This window comes from Lepus europaeus, chromosome 7 (assembly GCF_033115175.1).
Source record: "Lepus europaeus isolate LE1 chromosome 7, mLepTim1.pri, whole genome shotgun sequence".
NCBI lineage: Eukaryota > Metazoa > Chordata > Mammalia > Lagomorpha > Leporidae > Lepus > Lepus europaeus.
In genome coordinates, this window is record NC_084833.1 from 90,061,081 (window position 1) to 90,081,600 (window position 20,520).

General features: G+C 40.1%; 1 protein-coding gene across 1 annotated transcript in view; it reads right to left on the minus strand.

Annotated features, from left to right (window-relative positions):
• The window catches only part of TRPC6 (transient receptor potential cation channel subfamily C member 6), a 126,642-nt gene that overhangs the window by 16,553 nt on the left and 89,569 nt on the right, over positions 1 to 20,520 (minus strand). The window contains exons 3-7 of the mRNA XM_062196915.1: positions 17,772 to 17,954; positions 15,689 to 15,853; positions 11,391 to 11,607; positions 3,931 to 4,164; positions 699 to 963 (exon numbers count right to left, since the gene is read on the minus strand). Coding sequence (XP_062052899.1) covers positions 699 to 963; positions 3,931 to 4,164; positions 11,391 to 11,607; positions 15,689 to 15,853; positions 17,772 to 17,954 — 1,064 coding nt within the window. The remainder of the gene's footprint in view (positions 1 to 698; positions 964 to 3,930; positions 4,165 to 11,390; positions 11,608 to 15,688; positions 15,854 to 17,771; positions 17,955 to 20,520) is intronic.

Below are 20,520 nucleotides of genomic sequence, written 5' to 3' on the forward strand. Positions count from 1 at the left end.
TACTAAGTAATCATAATACAATTTGTTAGAATCTTCTTTAGATTTCCTACTCAAATGTACTTCAACACTTAATAATAAAAAGATAATAATATGTATCTTAAGGGAAAATATGACAACATAGTAACAAAGTGTTGACCACTGTAACATGGATTCCATAAAAACATTAACAGACAATGTTACCAAAATCATTGACATGTCTTAGACAGGAATTTGAATGCTTTTAGGCATAATTATTGATCAATGCTAAGCCAATCTGCAGAACCCAACTGATTTCATTTCCCTTTAAAACCACACTGTAGAGGAATATAAAAGAGAATAGGTTTTGCTTCAGTTAATACTCATTGTAACACTGAAGACCTAATGTTTGAGTAATTTATTCCAATTTATATTCAGGAAACTATTTAACTTGTGTGAATTTGTTTCCTCTTTTTGTGAAATGGAGATATAAAAGTTGTACAAGAGGGATTTACCATAGTACCTGGCTCCAAAAATGTTAGCTATTTTTATTTAACGTGAAGAACAGTCTTATTTTTTAGAGTTTTTCCAACTTTTAAAGAAAAATCTTGTATTTTCTGAAGACAAAGTAGAGAGGAAGTTGTTACCAAATATTACTTATCCCATGGACTAATGAAAACACTGCTAAAGGAATATTTATTTCATCTGCAACTTCCATCATAAAATCATCTGAGATCACATACGTTGTAAATGCTTCATTTTGTTTTGCACCAATGTAGTAGGAGTAGAGGTTGAACATTCCAATCATAAAAGCCACAAACACCATGATGAATATGACCATGAACTTGAAGATGTCTTTTACTGTTCTTCCAAGTGATATCTGCAGAGGTCCAAAACTTTCATTTGCTGGTAAAATATAAGCTATTCTGGAGAAACTCAAAACTACAGCAATTGCATAAAGTCCTTCAGATATAATTTGAGGATCAGAGGGGTCCCACTTAATCCTAGCTAGGAAAAAGCAAAGACAAATCTATGGTAAGTTTGCTGGCAAATTTCCATAAGGGAATAGCATGATAGATAACAGCTCAGATTATAGACTCAATAACTGTAAAAATGTATAAATATACATATATATATAATTCATATACATATATACACACACTCTCAAATACACACACATAAACATACATATATATATATATATATCAACTGAAAGAACTTGCAAATAAAACTAAAACTTTAAGTAAAACTAAAAGTTTAATTTCCACATCTTTTAAAATGAAGTAACACTGCTGCTACCTCTCTCAATAAATCGACATATGTTCAGTGTTAAGAAAGTGCCTCACATTTAATAAATGGTAACATTTATTGTATAACCTCAATTAATATAAGCAAAAGTTTGCATAAACTATAATTATATTATAATGTAATCTGGGGCTTATAGAGTAGTGTAGTCATTTAAATTAACTATATGTAATTTTTATTGATCATTCGAATAACTTTATTTTTACTATAAAAATGTAGCAATTATTCATGATGAATTTTTCACTCATTATTATAGCACATCAGCAAAATCCAATAAAGAAACTATTATGAAGATAAATGCATAACAGTATGTAATAAAAAGGAAAAATATGAATATAAATTGTTTTTGCTTATTTGCTGAGAAATGGAATTTGGAAAGGATAACAAGAAACAAGGAAAAGCTGCTTCCTTTTTATGGTACCTTGAATCTAGAAATGGGATTATCTGTAAATAGATACATGACTGAGTTTTTAAAAATTGCAAATGATGCATAATATTTGTACATATTTATGGGGTACATACAGTATGCAAATTTGGCACATGTATACAGTATGCTTTGAACAAGTCAAGGTAATTAACATTTCCATCTCCTCAAATATTTATCCTTTGCATGTGTTGGGACGCTTCAGACTCCCCTTTTCTAGGTATTTAGAATCATACCGTAAATTGTTGTAGACTGTAGATACAGTACTATGCTAGAAAACACTAGAGCCAATTCCTCCAATTTGACTGGATTTTGGTGCCCATTATTTAACCTTTCTCCTTCTCTGCCTCCCTCTCCTTCCTGGTCTCTAGTGACCACTGCTCTACTCTCTTCTATGAGATTGACCTTAAAATTCTGTGTATTTTATAAAAATAAGTTAAATGTAAAACAAACACTAAGTACTACAAAATTATATAATATATATAATAAAATGTGGCTCTTATGATATATAGATAATAAACCCATAGAAGTGCCAATTGAATGTTCACTGATTTCTTAATGGAGGGTTTGAAATAAGTATTCAAAGGGAATATATTTTCCCCAATCCAGATTTCTACGAACAGATAATGTCTTTAAACAAATGACTGGATCTACTTCTACCCTTTAGTCACCTTCCTCTTGGGGAGCTGGAAAAACTCCTCGATTGTTGAGTTGGGATAAATAACTGGCATGAATGGTTCAGCATTACCCTCTTTCTCTTGCGTTTTTTCCTCAGGTCTCCATGGAGGGGTCACCCATGGAAGGCGCATGCTGCCCACTTCCATCCCCTCCCCCACCCCGAGAAGGACTGTCCTCAACCTTTCCTGTCAAGGTCAAGGCTGCCTAATCTGAGGTTCAATATTACTGAGCCCATTGGCCAACAGGCTCAGATCACTGCCATTCACCCTGAATTTTTCCAGTATTAGCGCTAATTATTTGGTCTTCATATTAACTTTCTGTTTTCAACTATTCAAGGCCTGGTTGAGAAATAATGGTGTTGTTTATTGGGGGTCCTCTCAGAGACCCCAACAATTCCTTTCCTTTCAAATAGGTTATATATCTATGAAAATGGTACCCCAAAGTGAATGTTTAATGTATATATTTATAGGATGTGATGGCATATTTTGATATATGTATACATAACACAAGGATTAATTCAAGCTAATTAACATCTATCACCTCACATACTTATCATTTTTGTGTCTGTGGTAACATTTAGCATGTATTTTCCTTTCAAGTTCATCTGTAATATCGTTGACTATAATCATGCTGTACAATAAATCTCCGGAATTTATTCCTCCTAACTAACACTTTTGTGCCTTTGAATAGTATCTTCACTATTTTTGCATTCCATCTTAGCCCCAGACAAACACCATTATTCTCTGCTTCTATAAATCTGACTTCTTTAGATTCCACAACACAGTGAGGTCATGGACTATTTTTGTCTTTCTGTGCCTGACTTATTTTACTTAGCATAACGTCCTCCACATTCATGCACATTGTCACCAATGACAAGATAGCTTTCCTTTTTTAAGACTTAATAGCTGGGGCCAGCGCTGTGGCACAGTGGATTAATGCCCTGACCTGAAGTGCCGGCATCCCATATGGGCACCAGTTCTAGTCCTGGCTGCTCCATTTCAGATCCAGCTCTCTGCTATGGCCTGGGAAGGCAGAAGAAGATAGTCCAAGTCCTTGGGCCCCTGCACCCATGTGGGAGACCTGGAAGAAGCTCCTGGCTCCTGGCTTCGGATCGGTGCAGCTCCAGCTGTTGCGGCCAATTTGGGGTGAACCATTGGATGGAAGACCCCTCTCTCTCTCTGCCTCTCCTCTCTCTGTGTAACTCAGACTTTCAAATAAATAAATAAATCTTAAAAGAAAAGACTTAATAGCAATCCATTGTGTATATATACCACTTAAATGTAAATTATTTTAATAGACAAGAGGATTAAAAAGAGTCTATGATATAAGCTATTCTCAATGGAATTTAGTGGTCAATTGACCCGACAGGTAAAGGGAGGTAGTTTTGTGATTGAGAGGTTTCTAGCCAGCAGGAAAGGCAAAAGCAGCAGCAGAAGGCACACTTCTTCAGGTACAGGTTGGAAACTAACAATTTGTAAGAATTTGGCAATAACCAAACTACTATTGATGTTTGTTTTATAATAAAAATCTGCATTTTTATTAATGTTGACTGTGTACTGTAAACTCACCCAAATTGTAGTATTTCACATTGTCTCCCAAAGTAACTTTTGTCAAGTCCTTCAAAGTATCATTTGCATCAATGATGCTCTGAGCTTTAGAAGCATGCCAAAATGCCATGAATCTTGCAATAAACGATGCTGCAAATATCGCTAACATACCAAAATCAAGCATATTCCACAACTCAAATAAGTATTCCTTGGGGCCTTGAGTCCAAATTTCTTTACATTCAGCCCATATCATGCCTGCATCAGAAAGGGGTTAAAATATCAATTTATTTTCACTAAAGCAGTAGCTCTTCAATGAACAAAATATATTTTAAAAGTCTCAGCCTGACATTCAATACTCTTCAAAATTTGGCCACAACCTGCACATCCAGCCATATTTCCCACAGCCCCAGAAATTCCACAGCAACAATATCAGTGCATTAATTGAAAGCAATTTGGCAAAGTTCATCTAGAGCCTTAAAATAAAAATCATACTGTTGATAAGACTATATTAAAAAAGATGTTCATTATAGAAACAATTGATAACCAAAACTCACGCACACATACGCACACACACATGCATTTAAAATACAAACAGTTCTGGGGCTTCCACACAGATAGAATATTATGCAGCCACTTGATATATTTTAATAATCATCTTGATGCAGTGGACATGAGAGTGTTTCTCCCCTACTTCTGGTTTCAGGAATTTAGTTGTTTATTGGTCTCACATTCTGCCTTCTGAAAACCACGGCCAACTTGCTTAAGGCCATGCTTTCCCTGAACTGCTCCCAGCCAGTGACTAAGTGTGCCCCTTCCTGGGAGACACGGACCCTCTGAAGGCTAATTTTGGCCCACAGATTTCCTAATGGTCTTGAAAAGTACTTTTTAGGCTGCATGGAGACCTAGGATGATATTCCCAGTCTTTCTTCCCTCTCTCCATCCGTTGGCATTTGACTTGCATTTTTCCCTTGTAATCTCCCCAGCTTTCTCTCCATCTTCTCTCATAAGGTATTTTTCTTAATACAAATTTCCATTTTCCCTAATAAAACTCATTTAATCACTGCATCTGATTATTAGAAGATATGGACACTTTGGAAAATCTTTGGATTAATGCAAAATTAAAGGGTCTTAAATATTACACATTCTATAACTTCATAATGAAAATAAGCATAGTGAAATACTAGAAGGAATTACAAGACAGTTACTGTAATTACAGTAGTTATCTCCTGGTGGGTTAAGAATAGTGCATACTCTTTCAAAAATATAGTGCAGTATTTAGGAGCGTAATGTAGTATTGCAATCAAACTGACTTGGTTTTGAGATCTTCCACTTTTTTCCTCTGAAATCTTTGGCAAGTTATTTAAAATTTGTAAAACTCAGTTTACAAAATGGGGATGGCAGTAGCTTGTACCTAATTCATAGGACTGTTATAAGATGTAGATAATACAGTATATATGAAACACACAGCACAAGTTCTGACACTTGGAAAAATATGGCAAACTATTCAAATTTTTCATGATTGGCACATATTTTCTTTTTCAACTTGAAGACTCTTACTTGCCTAAAAAAGAAGTTGTTACTTTACTGCTATTCTCTTTAAGATACACAACTCTCCGCCATCCTCCCTTCTAGAGCCATCTGGAGAAACACAATTCAAAGTCCAGCTGCTGGTCAAAACCTACTTCCATCAGGGAGTCTTTAAAAACCTGTGGTTGGAATTCATCTTCTCATAGCCTCAGCAGTCACCTTGCCCCTTTCCCTCCAACATTAGTCCTGAATGGCTATTACAGAACCCACCAGGTGAACAGCAGGCACACTCTGGATGGTTGCTGCTTTCCAAGTGTATCTCATAAGCTTTTGTCAAAACCAGTATTCTATGAAGCTTGGAGGATATGGTTATAAGAGAATACAACTTCATTGCTTATTTTAAGATTTTGAGTTATTTCAGGTTAAAAGAAGAATGAATTTATATATACTCTAGGGGATCAAATTTAGCACAGGAAATATCACAGATGTGCACACGCACATGTACATGTATGTACAAACACACACACACATTACTTAGTACACACTAAAACTGAAGGGAATTTGAACTTCCATGGTCCAGGTTTTTACAAAACTGCCCTTCTCCTTCCTCCTACTTCTCCTCCAGCTTCTTATCTCTATTGAAGAAAGAGAATTCTTGGTACCAGTGCTGTGTCGGTGAAGATTTAAAACTAAACAAACACAGTGAACACTTCAGCCTAAAGAAACCGTTCCTGTCTTATTTTTCCTGAGGACCCTGGGGAGCTGCTAAGCACAGTTTGAAATCCATCATCTAGGCCGGCGCCGTGGCTCAACAGGCTAATCCTCCGCCTTGCGGCGCCGGCACACCAGGTTCTAGTCCCAGTCGGGGCGCTGGATTCTGTCCCGGTTGCCCCTCTTCCAGGCCAGCTCTCTGCTGTGGCCCGGGAGTGCAGTGGAGGATGGCCCAAGTGCTTGGGCCCTGCACCCCATGGGAGACAAGGATAAGCACCTGGCTCCTGCCTTTGGCTCAGCGCGATGCGCCGGCCGCAGCGCGCCGGCCACGGTGGCCATTGGAGGGTGAACCAATGGCAAAGGAAGACCTTTCTCTCTGTCTCTCTCTCTCACTGTCCACTCTGCCTGTCAAAAAAAAGAAAAAAAAAAGAAATCCATCATCATCTAGTTCAACTGTGCTCTCAAGTAGTGGACCTCTCCATAGGGAACAAGCCTATCCTTCAATACGTGCCACCATATGAAGCTCGCTATTTCTGAAGACTGCTCATGCCTTTGTCGAATGTTTAGGATTGTTCCTTCCACAAGGATCCGTTGGTTCTATTTCTGCCCTCCAGAGCAGGGAGAATGAGTCCGCTCCTCTGCCTTTAAGTTTCTTTTCAAAAACAAATAAATTAACCCCACTTGTGTGCTCATTAAATCTATTCTTCTCCAGCACAAGACAGCTTTACCATGAAACTAAGGAAGTTGAAGCTTTAAATGTTTTGCCCAGGCTGCTTCTAGGTCCCTGTTTTGCCCTCGTTTTCTTAAAGTGGAGCCCTCCAAATAAGTCAACCTCAGATGCCACACGACTTGGATCCACCCCACCATTAACCCTGTGAGTAGGCTTGCTCAGGCCCCTCAAAGGCTGTTATGTGGAGGGGCCACTCACTCTTGGGTTTGCGATGCATGGGATGCTCTGTAGCTACCAGTGGCAGCTGGAGCCACCCACAGCGCTGCAGAGGTAGTCTGGTCAGTGTGGCAGTGACAGTACTCACTCCAGTTCTGTTGTCGACCCAGGAGTACATCTGCTTTCCCAGCAGCTCACAATGGCTGTTCGGTGCCAAGTGCCCCTTCCGGCTTCGTTTCATAAAGTGTCATCAAGCATACCCCCTCCCTGTGTTCTTGCTACAACGTACCCTCGTTGGTTTAAGCTAACTCTTGTGCCTTGTCAAGATCATCTGGAATATCAGCTCTGTCACTCAGTCTTTGAATCTTTGGTGAATTAAAAATCAGATTTGTGGCCGGCGCCGTGGCTCAACAGGCTAATCCTCCGCCTTGCGGCGCCGGCACACCGGGTTCTAGTCCCGGTCGGGGCACCGATCCTGTCCCGGTTGCCCCTCTTCCAGGCCAGCTCTCTGCTGTGGCCAGGGAGTGCAGTGGAGGATAGCCCAAGTGTTTGGGCCCTGCACCCCATGGGAGACCAGGAGAAGCACCTGGCTCCTGCCATCGGAACAGCGCGGTGCGCCGGCCGCAGCGCGCTACCGCGGCGGCCATTGGAGGGTGAACCAACGGCAAAAGGAAGACCTTTCTCTGTCTCTCTCTCTCACTGTCCACTCTGCCTGTTAAAAAAAAAAAATCAGATTTGTGTTCTGTGACCAATAATGTGAGTATTCTCTCAAACTAATGATGTACTTGCAGCATCTGATCTAGGAGGTTGCTTATTGTTAGCATGTCCAGAAGATACTACGATTTTCACTTATTAATCTATCTTATTTATGTTGAAAGGCAGAACAGCACAGGGAGAGACAGAAAGAGAAAGAGAGACAGAGAACTCCAATCTACTGATGCAATCCCCAAATGTCTGCAGCTGCCAACACTGGGCTAGGCCTAAGCGGGGAGGTAGGAATTCCATCCAGGTCTCCCATGCGCCCATGGAGATGGGAGGGACTCAACTACTTGAGCCAAGACCTGCTGCTTCCCAAGGTGTGCATAAGTAGAGAGCTGTGATCAGGAGTGGAGTTGGAGTGTGAAGTCAGGCACTCTGATATGGGATGAGGGTGCCTCAGCAAAGTGTCTTAATGACTATACCCAACTCCTGTGCCTAAAACCTTAATGGTAAGTTTAAAAAGGAAAATAGAGGCTGGTACTTTGGCAAAGCTGTTTAAACCACTGCCTGCAATGCCAGCATCCCAAATGAGTGCTGGTTTGAGTCCCAGCTGCTCTGCTTCCAACACAGCTCCCTGCTAATGCTCCTGGGAAACCAGAGGAAAATGGCCCAACTCCTTGGGCCCCTGCTCTAATGTGGGAAGCCTGGATGAAGCTCAGGGCTTCTGCCTTTGACCTAGCCCAACCCAAGCCATTGCAGTCGTTTGGGGAGTGAACCAGTAGATGGTAGATTACTCTCACGCTCTCTCTCTCTCCCTTTCTTTCTGTAATTCTGCCTTTCAAATAAATAAAATAAATCTTTTAATTTTTTTTTTTTGCAAAAGGAAAATAAATACCAGTGTCAGAATCCGAGTCAGGAGTGTAACATGCTGTAGAGGCATATCTCCCTGCTCTGAGTTGTTCATTTTTTTCCTTTAAATAAACATTGTGAGACGATCTTTGTTATCTTGGACAGCAGTTCCAAGGAAAATGCTTTTAGTCCTCAGACTAAAGGTTAATTTAATATTATTGGTTGAGGTTTGTAAGTGAAAAACTGAAGTTTATAAATTAAGAGCATATTTGTCTATTAATCTGAGGAGAGTGATTTATGACCATGAATGAGGCATTTGTTATCTAATTCTCTTACATGAAACTTATTTTTTTCAAAGTGCCATCATGTACTAAAAAGAGTGTATCTTGCTTAATATGTCTTCAATAGGAAATTCTACTCTTATATAGAAGGAACATATAAACTCTTAGTGAAAAGTTGAATTTTTCTATGTGCCAATCACTGTATTAGATATACTAACACATTACACATCTATAACACATGAGCTCCAAGTTGCCAATAAGATCAAAGCAATGCTCAAGTGATTATTTTTTTCTTCAATTTAATCAGGCATTAGTGGTGAAATGACATTTAGGTATTATAGTTTCAACAATTAAATTAGAAAAGAAATAGTGAAAAGTCAAGGTCCTCTTTCTGATTCAAGAGTCATTATTTCTTTGGTGAGACAACTCATCTCTTACGCCATTATCCATGTGTTTACTTGAAACACACCTGAGGAATGAAATGATTCAGAGAGTCTGAATACCTCTCCGTTGCTGCTGACTTACCTAACATGCACTTAAAATGATCCTATGTAATTTGTACAGGGTTTTATAGTATTTTTTTTGACAGAGTTAGACAGTGAGAGAGAGACAGAGAGAGAAAGGTCCTCCTTCCATTGGTTCACCCCCCAAATGGCCACTACGGCTGGCGCACCGCGCCGATCCGAAGCCAGAAGTCAGGTGCTTCCTCCTGGTCTCCCATGCAGGTGCAGGGCCCAAGCACTTGGGCCATCCTCCACTGCACTCCCGGGCCACAGCAGAGAGCTGGCCTGGAAGAGGGGCAACCGGGACAGAATCTGGCGCCCTGACCGGGACTAGAACCTGGTGTGCCGGTGCCGCAGGCGGAGGATTAGCCTAGTGAACCATGGCACCGGCCGGTTTTATAGTATTTTGGTTGATCATCTCTTAGGACTCCAATATGAAGAAGCCAAAAGACATTTTCTGCCCTTGAAGTGATATAAAAATAACTGTAGGTGCTTCTCCTGGTAACTAGGAGGGAAGTATGGCCCAAGGTTTCTATTGAAGGTTTTGTTTGAAGATCCCTGGAGCCCTCTTGTTTTCACACCCTACATATTTCTACTGTAGCTGGAACTTTGTTCACAGCCCAGACTTCTCTCAGGGGTCATACACTTAATTATCTTGTGTAAATTTCCACCTGGAAGTTCCATGGACACTTCAAAGTCAGTCATAACCTAATCCTCATTATTAGCCTTTTGTTCCACCAGTTCCAAGTATGATGTGCTCTATATAGGATTCCTCTTAAGGAATTACTGTTATCGCCTACTTATTGAGGGCAGAATCCACAGTGATGTCTTATAGTTTGTTTATTTGACAGGCAAGCTGAGAGAGAGGCAGAGAAAGAAAGAGAGAGAGAGAGAGAGAGAGGCCTCCCATTTGCTGATTCCCTTACTAAATGCTCACCATAGTGGGACTGGGCCAGGCCAAAGCCAGAAGCCTGGAACTCAAATTGAGTCTCCCATGTGGGTGGCAGGGACCCAAGTTGGTTCCCCATACACAGACTTCTGGCTCTTATTCTCCTCACAGAGATCACTTCAGCTGTGTCTGTCTCTGGACTCACTACTTTAAGCTCTGTACTGTACAACTGAGGGCTTCCCTGACCCTTTCATATCCCACCTCACTCAGATTTATATGCCCAATCTGTGTACATTCATAACCCCTTAACAGCTCCCCAATTATATTGTTTGTCGCACAGTGCTTAATTATTGATTTGCTTACTGAGTTGTCCCCCTCCACCAGACTTCCCTTCCTTGAGCACAGGGAATGCATCTCATTCACCTGAGTGTCCTCATTACCTAATAGGCACCTAATAGCTATTAAATTTATTTACTAATACATCTCCAATTGAAAGTTCTTTCTCATTTACATTATATTTAGTGACAAGCCATGCATATAGTTCTATAGGGAAATAATTCATTTATTAAGACAATTCCTTCTCCTTCGCTTACCACCTGGGGGATCTAAAGCAAGTTACTTAATCCTAACATAAAACTTATAAAACAGATATTATTCTATATTATAGATTAAAAAGCTGAGGCACAGAGAGATTATTTTATTTGTTATATGTAAAGTACGTTGAACAATTCTTGGTACATAATAAATGTTCAATAAATGTGAGTGGCTATTAGCTTTAGTTCCTAATAAATCTTGTATAAAATCATGTGGTTGTTTTAAAGCTTGGAATTACAGATCTACGAAAATATGAATGGCACTTTTTTGTCAACAGTGGGATTTAAATATCCTGTTGGTTTTTTTTTTTTCCTTAATGTTTCTAAGAGTTGGAAAAAGACACTAGCATGTGAGAAGACTGATACTGGCCCTGATAATGAACCCAAAGCCACTGTGCTTTAAGAACACAAAGAAAATCATGGTGTGCTGTGCATTGTATTATGCTGCACACATTTGTATAACTGATGTGAGAAAGAATCAGAGTCATTCAGTACAACCACTAAGGCTGTGAAGAAAAATGATGATGGAAAATCAGTCTTTACCTATTACCCAGGAAATAATGAGCATCTCCATCCATGAGAAGCAGGAGGTTTTCATCCTGAACAGCTGTTTTGCATTATCTGTGCTGGTTTCATTAGGAAGGAGTTTGGTGCCTTCAAATCTGTCAGCTGCGTTCATAACTAGCAGTCCCAGAAAAATGGTGAAGGAAGCTGCGTGGGCTACGAACTTCATGAATGGTCCACGCATTATCTTCCCCATCTGCCACAACACACACCAAAGGAAATCTTAACTTAGTTTTGTACACTTTGCAACACACACACAAGAATAAGCACCTGCATATTCCAATGCTTTCCTAAAATAATTATGTACATTTACATAGTTAGCGATGGGATTATCTTTATCCTGTTATAAAATTTTGGTCATATTCTTCACCAACATGTGCTAATATTCTTGATAATAATTCTATAAACCAACTTTTCCATTCCAGGATATTTAAGTTCTGAAAATATTGTATCATATTGGTAACAAGCATAATACCAGCATTATTCACACACACACACACACACACACCACAGACTAATTTAGTGGATCTTAAGTATTAAGGAGGCAGCCATGAAAATTTTAAACTGAGTCTACTTTGCAGTGTACAGACACTTGATGTTTGTCCTCATGTTTATTTCATCAGCATGCATGTGATTCATGCTGTCTTGGTTATGTAAATGGAGTAAATGTCATGAGTATCCAAGAAAAGAACTCACAGCTGAGGAGCATTGGAACAATGTCCTGGAAGGACACTGGGTTGAAAGCCCAGCCTTTTTTTTTTTTTTTTTTGACAGGCAGAGTTAGACAGTGAGAGAGAGAGACAGAGAGAAAGGTCTTCCTTCCGTTGGTTCACCCCCAAAATGACCGCTACGGCTGGCGCACTGCACCCATCCGAAGTCAGGAACCAGGTACTTCCTCCCAGTCTCCCATGTGGGTGCAGGGCCCAAGCACTTGGGCATCCTCCACTGCCTTCCCAGGCCACAGCAGAGAGCTGGCCTGGAAGAGGAGCAACCTGGACAGAATCCGGTGCCCCAACCGGGACTAGAATCCGGGGTGACGGTGCCGCAGGTGGAGGATTAGCCTAGTGAGCCGCGGCGCCGGCCGAAAGCCCAACCTTTTAGGTTCAGGTTCAGTTTCCCTCCTCATTAGCTGGATGATGGCTGCATTTCCTAAATTATGTGCAAATCGTATTCTACATATGAAATATGGGAACAGTAAAAGCTATTGCGCCTCCATCACACAGGATTCATTTCCATCTGAGGTGCACAGATCTTAGCTAGGCAGAAGGAGGATCCAGGACATGGAAATGAAAAAGGCTGGGGTTAGCTTTAAAATGGAAATGATTTGAATTACAGTAGGACCTATTTTTATTCTAATGAGCATAAAACAATTGATATCCAGGTTACAGCAGAAGACAGTGAGTAAGAACAGAAAAGTTTCGAAAGAGGAAGACAGAACACTTAAGGAAAGAAAGCCTAATTTAAATAGAAACAGGGACTCTGTCAAGGCCCTGTGTAATTTGATCTAGATTTTAAAGGTTATGGGAAAACCTAAAGTACCTTAAATATATTTTCAACAAAAGCATCAATTTAGCTGTAGCAATATTCCCTCATAAAAAAATCAATTGTGACCTATAAGTAATGTTCATATTCATTGCTAATGGAAAAAATTGTAAAATGAATGTTTCAAAGGACAAATAACAGCCAATAAAAAGAACATTCTAGATATGAGGGAAAAAATACCTTGACAGCATCTCTTTAATGTGATTATCTGCCTAAGTGTTCATAAATGAGAACGGAAAACAGATGCCAGACAGAAACATGGCCAAGGAAGACGAAATAGTGAAGGAAATTAGGTTGATTAGGATTCCATCAAAATTTAAGAAATGTGTAACTCTAAGGACTCCAGAAACAGTCTGTGTGAAAACAGCAGACATGGTAGATGGCACTCACTAAGCTTTTGAAATCCCTCTGGAAAGGAAAATTATTCCATTTAGAGAAGAGATTATAACTGAATGGGTCACAGAGACAACAGGTATAGTTCAGAAACTCCCTGTCCTCCGTTTTAACTTCAGCCTGGGTCTCTGAAGATCCGGAAATGCGAGTAGGAGCAGAACAAGGGGCTACATGTAGAGGAGCAGCAGGAGGGTTCTAGAGAAGATGATACAGAAATCACTTTGGTTCAAACTGAAATTTGTCACTTGTTTGAAAAGGCAAAAATATATCTAGACACAAATGTGTACCAGAGATGTCATTTTTGGTAAATCTCACTGTTCTCATTCTGTGATCTTCATTCATATTTTACTTATGTAAGGTCAATTTATGGCTTATATTCGAAGATACTTCAAAATGTTTGTGGAAAATTGAATTAAAAGATGTTTACTTCAGTGCAAAAATACTTTGAAGTCCATACCAAAAAAAGGGTCTTGAAAAGGTTCATAAAGATGGCATATAGCATAGCAAGTGAAGATTTTGCCTACAATGCTGGCATCCCATACGGGTGCTTGTTGGAATCCCCACTCTTCCACTTCCAATCCAGTTCCCTGCTGATGTACCTGGGAAAGCACCAGAAGATGGCCCAAGTCTTTGGGACTCTGAACCCAGGTTAGAGACCTGAAAGAAGCTCCTGGCTCCTGGCTTTGGTCTGGCCTAGCCCTGGCTATTGCGGCCATTTGAGGAGTGAATCAGCAGGTGGAAGTTATCTCTATTCTCTCTCTCTCTCTCATTCTTTCAAATAAATAAAATAAATATTAAAAGAAAGAAATAAAATGCTCATAAAATGCATAGATTCAAAAATGTTTTACACCAGAATCAACTTATCTTTGAATTCATTTTTTCCATGAGTACTGTGTCTTTCTATTTTGAGGGAAAAAAAAAGCTATTATGATGGATGTTACTCTCATAGGAAATGCCCAGATTCTAGCGGTTCCTGTCACTAGAAATAACTATGAAAGTTCTTACTGTGTAAGAGATGTTACACTAGCTTTCTAGTGTAAGGCGTTTTGAAAGATCCCCAAATGGCTAAAAAACTAACATTATGACCAAGCCATAAGAAGACAAGATGTTGGTTATGATGGTGTATGTATTTGCACAAATGTTTGAAAATGAGTCATGCCCATGTTCAGGAATGGCAAGTAATCCAGCTGATATCTCTACACAAGCCTACTAGGTGGGCCAGCAGACATTTCAGACACAGAGCTGTAAGATTTTTATCTGAGTCAGCCTCTCAGGGTTGCAAGTTAACCAGACCCAGAAACAATCCTTCAAAAACATGAAGACAAGATCACTGGCAACGCGGGACATAAATTGCTGTACCTATGAACTGAGTAAGAGGTCAACATTTCTCAAACTTTCTTACACTGATGAAAGCCTGGGTCTGTTTGAATTGACTATTTTCATCAAAATTTCAGCAGATAGATTCTGCTAAAAGATAGGCTATCTTTGCTGTTAGGTTCTGGTGTATTGTGTCCCTAAAATAACTCTCTCTTGCTGAAACAAGCATTACATTAGTATGTGCATGATGGTCTTTTATTATGTTAAAATTTATCTGGTCATATTAGCCAAAATAAATACAAAGCTCTCATCTCAAATTTTGCTGAAAGAAAAACAAAGAAAGGAGAAGTGTTCATCTTTTAGAATGTCATTTGAGGGGCCGGCGCCGTGGCTCACTTGGTTAATCCTCCACCCGTGGCACCTGCTTCCCATATGGGCGCCAGGTTCTAGTCCTGGTTGCTCCCCTTCCAATCCAGCTCTCTGCTATGGCCCGGGAGGGCAGTGGAGGATGGCTCAAGTGTTTGGGCCCCTCCACCTGCATGGGAGACCAGGAGGAAGCGCCTAGCTCCTGGCTTCACATCAGTGCAGCATCGGCCGTGGTGGCCATTTGAGGAGTGAACCAATGGAAGGAAGACCTTTCTCTCTGTCTCTCTCTCACTGTCTATAACTCTACCTGTCAAATAATAAAAGAAAAAAAGAATGTCATTTGAAGTATCCAATTAACGATACTGCGACCTCACTAAAAAATACAAAAGCATCTACACAGATATAGGTAGAGAAAAGACCAAAAGGAAATAAAATAGCAGAGCAACTGGGGTTTTATTCACATATTACGAGGGATGTTTCAGGTGAATTTTAATTCTTTCCATCTTTTTCTTATGTTTACTCTAACAAGTATGTATTTTCATATTGAAAATGGTTACTTAAGGCAAACTGTGCTTCCCTAAAGTTTTCATTTTGGAAATTGAATGTTCCCTACTGAACATTTGTAGTAGATAACAGAGGCCCGGGCTTCACGGACATACCTTGCTGCATGGAGCAAACCAGTAAATGAGAGCCAGAAAGGGCAGTCCAATGGCAACGGCAAGGACCACGAGGAACTTGACTGCCATCGTCTGCTGCCGCAACCCAGAGAGATTCTCGTACCATATGGAGAGAAGCTGCTGTTGGCAGTTTGGATGGGCTACAAACTAGGCAGGAGGTGACAAAACATGGAAGAACTTGATTAAAGAAAGGTTCACCGTTAACTATTTTCATGTGCTCTAAGATTTAGTTCTGTGTTTTTCCATGAAAAACATGGTTAGAATTAAATAAGAAACATAAAATTAACAGGTATCAAGTAAGATAGCAAGATGTTCTAATATATATTATGTAAATCTGAGAATCCCTGCTAATTGCCTTATTTGATCAATTCACACTATATACAAGTGTTGAAATATTGCATGGTACCTCAAAAAATGTACAAATTTAAATGTTAATCAAAAAGTTTAGATAAAAATTAAAATATTAGAAAATACTAGAAAATAAATTTTAATATTCAGATTTACCCAAACTTTCCTTTATGACTTAATGGGCTTTCTTTCAAAGCATATAAAAATTTTAATAAGCTAACAACATTGGAGCCAGGATTGTGGCACAGTGGGTTAAGCCACTGGCTGTGATGCTGGCATCCCATTTGCACTTTGGTTTGAGTCCTGGCTTGTGTGCTTCTGATCCAACTCCCTGTTAATGTGCCTGGGAGGGCAGAGGAGAATGACTCAAGTGCTAGAGCCCCTGCCACCCACGTGGGAGACCCAGATGGAGCCCCAGGCTTCAGGCTTTGTCCTAGCCCAGCCTTGGCCACTCTGTCTTTCAAATCAATAAAGATAAATAAACATTTAAAAATGAAAAACAATTAGACATTTTACTATAATTTGACATCTAGGAATTTAGTTTTCAAGTAAACAAGATAAATGAACAAGTATGTGTACTGTACAAAAAATAGACAAAACATTTGTAATAATAAAAAATAGAATAAACATCCTTAAAAAGTAAACTGATTAATGAACACTTATATAATGATATAAAAATACAGTCTTTGACAGATGAAAGGTGTTTATTGTATGATATGAGAAGATATCTAAGACATACATTTGAAAAGCATAATGGTAGTTCATTACTCTCCATGAAGATTGGAGACAGGGGGCAGTGCCGTGGCATATTGGATTAAGCTGGCGGCAGCCCACATTGCAGTTATCAGTTTCAGACCTAGCTGCTGCATTACCAATTTTCTGATCAGCTCCCTGCTAATGTGCCTGGGGAGGCACTAAGTGATGGGCCAAGTATGTGGGCCCTTGCCATCCATGAGCGAGAACCAGATAGAGTTCCTGGCTCCTTGCTTTGACCTGGGCCAGGTATTTGGGGAGTGAACCAGCAGATCTCTCTCTCCACCCCCATCCCTATCCCTATCCCTATGCCTATCCCTATCCCTGTCTCTTTATGCCACTCTGCCTTTCAGACAGATACACAGCAATTTTTAAAGAACTGGAAGGACTGAGAGGGGACATGTCTATACTATTTGAAAACTTAACCATGAATGTGAACTACTCTTATTACAAAACCTACCATTACATTTTTTAAGATCTCACATAACCTAAGAAAGCAATCAAAGGTGTAGAGGCTACTTCAAAAAAGACAGAGATTAAAAATTTCCCACAAGTAAAGTTGCAGCTAGAGGGGACTCAAATGCACAGAAAAAGGAATTGAAGGCATTCATTCCAAATGCAAAACAGCAGCAAATGGGAAAATGGAGCTGGGAATGAAATAATGATGTTCCCATCATTTAAGGAAGTCTTATAATTTGCCTGCACAAAGTCATTGCTGTATCCTTGGTGAAGTCAAGGAAAGTGGCAGTCACTGCAATGTTCTGTGTAAATGGGTCTAAGCTTTTAAAGACCAGTGTTTAGTGTAAGTTGAACACCTCACAACTAGTTTATAGCTCTTAGAGATTCTGCTTAGTGCCAATATCAATTAGAAAACTCAGCTCAATCTAACGATGGCAATCCTTCATCCTGAGTTAACACCAATAAGAACTGAAATCATGCAAATTTGCTTCATGCCTGACCTTACTTTTTTTACTTCGTATTTAATGGCAAGTTTTAAACGGCTGAGATTCGGACGACCATGGTCACCAGGGTGGCGTGTTTCAACATCCCCATTCAGAATGGCTTCGACTTCTTCAGTATTTCTGCACAGATCAAGGAGTCCAACAACAAAGTCTTTGCACTGCATTGACAGTTTTTTGTAGTCATTCTAGGAAAGACAAGGCAAAGGACAAAACAATAATGCAAAAGCTGCACATTTTACTCCACTGAGCAGCAGAATGTTTCAGACTTGAGGGATTGTATACTTCAAGAATGAAGTTCTATCCAGTTTCACTGTTCTTTTACATATTTCAACTGCTGTTCTGCTGATTGATCTCCAAAATATTTTATCACCATGAAGATTTTCTTCACATCCCCAGAACAGGTCTTCCTTAAAATGGAATGAAAGTTATTAAAAAGAGCATGCTGTGCCAAACCCACCTATAGATCCCAGAGAAAGAGAACGTTTTCTACACTAAGGCTCTAGTACTTTGTACACATCATTTCCTTAGTGATCATAACTTCCTCACCTGCTTGCATAATGTACCTTTGACACTTCTTTGGAAGATTGGTGTAAACTGTGTAAGCTGAGGGGCTTACTTAGTTCTTGGTCATGTCTTTGGGTCACACAACTACACCATACAATAACAAATTAGAAACAAGTGCTTGCTTTTTAATCTTTCAGATGAAAAGATGACTGTTCTTGGGGTGACAGAAGAGATTTGAGAGGCTATAAATTAAATAAAAATATCTGTGTTACAATTAGCCTTTCAAAGGATTACCTTAGTTGGATCTTACATAGTAGGAAATATGTTATGATCTGTAATTTTAATTTCTGCCTCTTCTTTCATCTAATGCATGAAGATTACTTTCTTTTTAGAAGTTAACAGAGGGGCAAATGCTGAGGCACAGAAAAGTAAGCCTCCACTTGCAGTACCGGCATCCCGTATGGGCACCAATTTGAGTCCCAGCTGCTCCACTTTGGATCCAGCTCCCTGATAATGTACCTGGAAAAGCAGCAGAAGATGGCTGGAGTTCTTGGGCCTCTGCACCCACATGGGAGACTCAGAAGTTCCTGGCTCCTGGCTTTGGCTTTGCCCCCCAGCCCAGCCATTGCAGCCATCTGGGGAGTGAATCAGCTGATGGAAGATCTCTATGTCTCTGTCCCACAAATGGTCTCTCTCTGTTTCTACCTTTCAAATGAATAAATAAATAAATATTTTTTGACAGGCAGAGTTAGACAGTGAGAGAGAGAGAGACAGAGAAAAAGGTCTTCCTTTTCCATTGGTTCACCCCCAAATGGCTGCTACGCCCAGTGCACTGCGCCGATCCGAAGCCAGGAGCCAGGTGCTTCCTCCTGGTCTCCCATGCAGGTGCAGGGCCCACGCACTTGGGCCATCCTCCATTGCCTTCCCAGGCCACAGCAGAGAGCTGGCCTGGAAGAGGAGCAACCAGGACAGAATCCGGTGCCCCCACCAGGACTAGAACCCAGGATACCAGCGCCACAAGCGGAGGATTAGCCTAGTGAGCTGCGGCACCAGCCAATAAATAAATATTTTTTAAAAGAAGTTAACAGAGTGGGAAGAGGAAACATGCCTTGGTTCACAGTAATGAATTGTGTGAGCTTTGGAGAAGGGATGACCCAGGTTAGAAACTAGGCACAGGCACTTTCTAGCCATGTGACTTTGGGCAAGGACTGCATTCCTTAAAGCTTCAAAATCCTCATGCTGAAAATAGGAGTAGTCCTATTACCCATTTCCTAGGGTTGCTATGAAGATTGTACAAGATGAGGAAGGCCAGGTTCCTGGCACAGAATAGTGCTGATCAATGGTTATTATTATCATCACCATTATTATTATTTTCATTATTTCACAAACAATATCCAGCTTTTCTCAGCTCCTCATCACAAAGTTGTGCTAACAAGTACAAAAGCATGCTAGAATTTTTGATATTATCTGAAAATAAGGTAATCATTCATTCACTCATTCTTTCAATAAATATTCTGTGCATAGTGCTGTGATCAATACCACAGTCTTATTAAAGGAGAGTTTTGTAAAACAGGATTTTGTGCATGAAGCATAAAGGAAGTGTAGAATATTAATATCTACATGGTGATGAATGGCCAGTCATGCTCCTTGGGCCCAACTGTCACTCTGGGACCTTCCTGCTAATCAGGATAATTGTCTCTGAATGGGACATTGGCCATTGAACTCTGCTGCAGCTGTTAAAGCTGCATTAGCAAGCATTAATAGAGCATCTACTATATAGGCTTGTGAGAGACATAAAAGTTAATGGGATGCCACTGCACAGGAAAGATAAAAGGAAATGGGGCACGACTTCAAAACAAGAACTGAAAGCATCTTCTAAGCTAGGTCGGATGCCACTGACTTTTCTGTTGATTGTCAGCAGCGGAGCAGGAGCTTTTTAGGGGAGCGTGTGGTAGCCACATTTATTCACCCATAAGCACGGGAATTTTCAGGCCCAATGAAGCTATGAACTCTGAAGAGCAACAATGAAAGTAAACAGGAGGACTCAGGGGTGGGGAACCCTCATAGGGCACATTGTCACATTTCTCTCCCTAACTACTGATTTGTCATAGACCTAAAATTCTGCCAGAAGATCTGCTCATGTATTTCAATAGGAAATTTCAAAGGCAAGAATACACACACACACACACACACACCATTTTATCATATTTGTTTATGTATCTGCCTGTCTTGAATAAACTCAAAAGT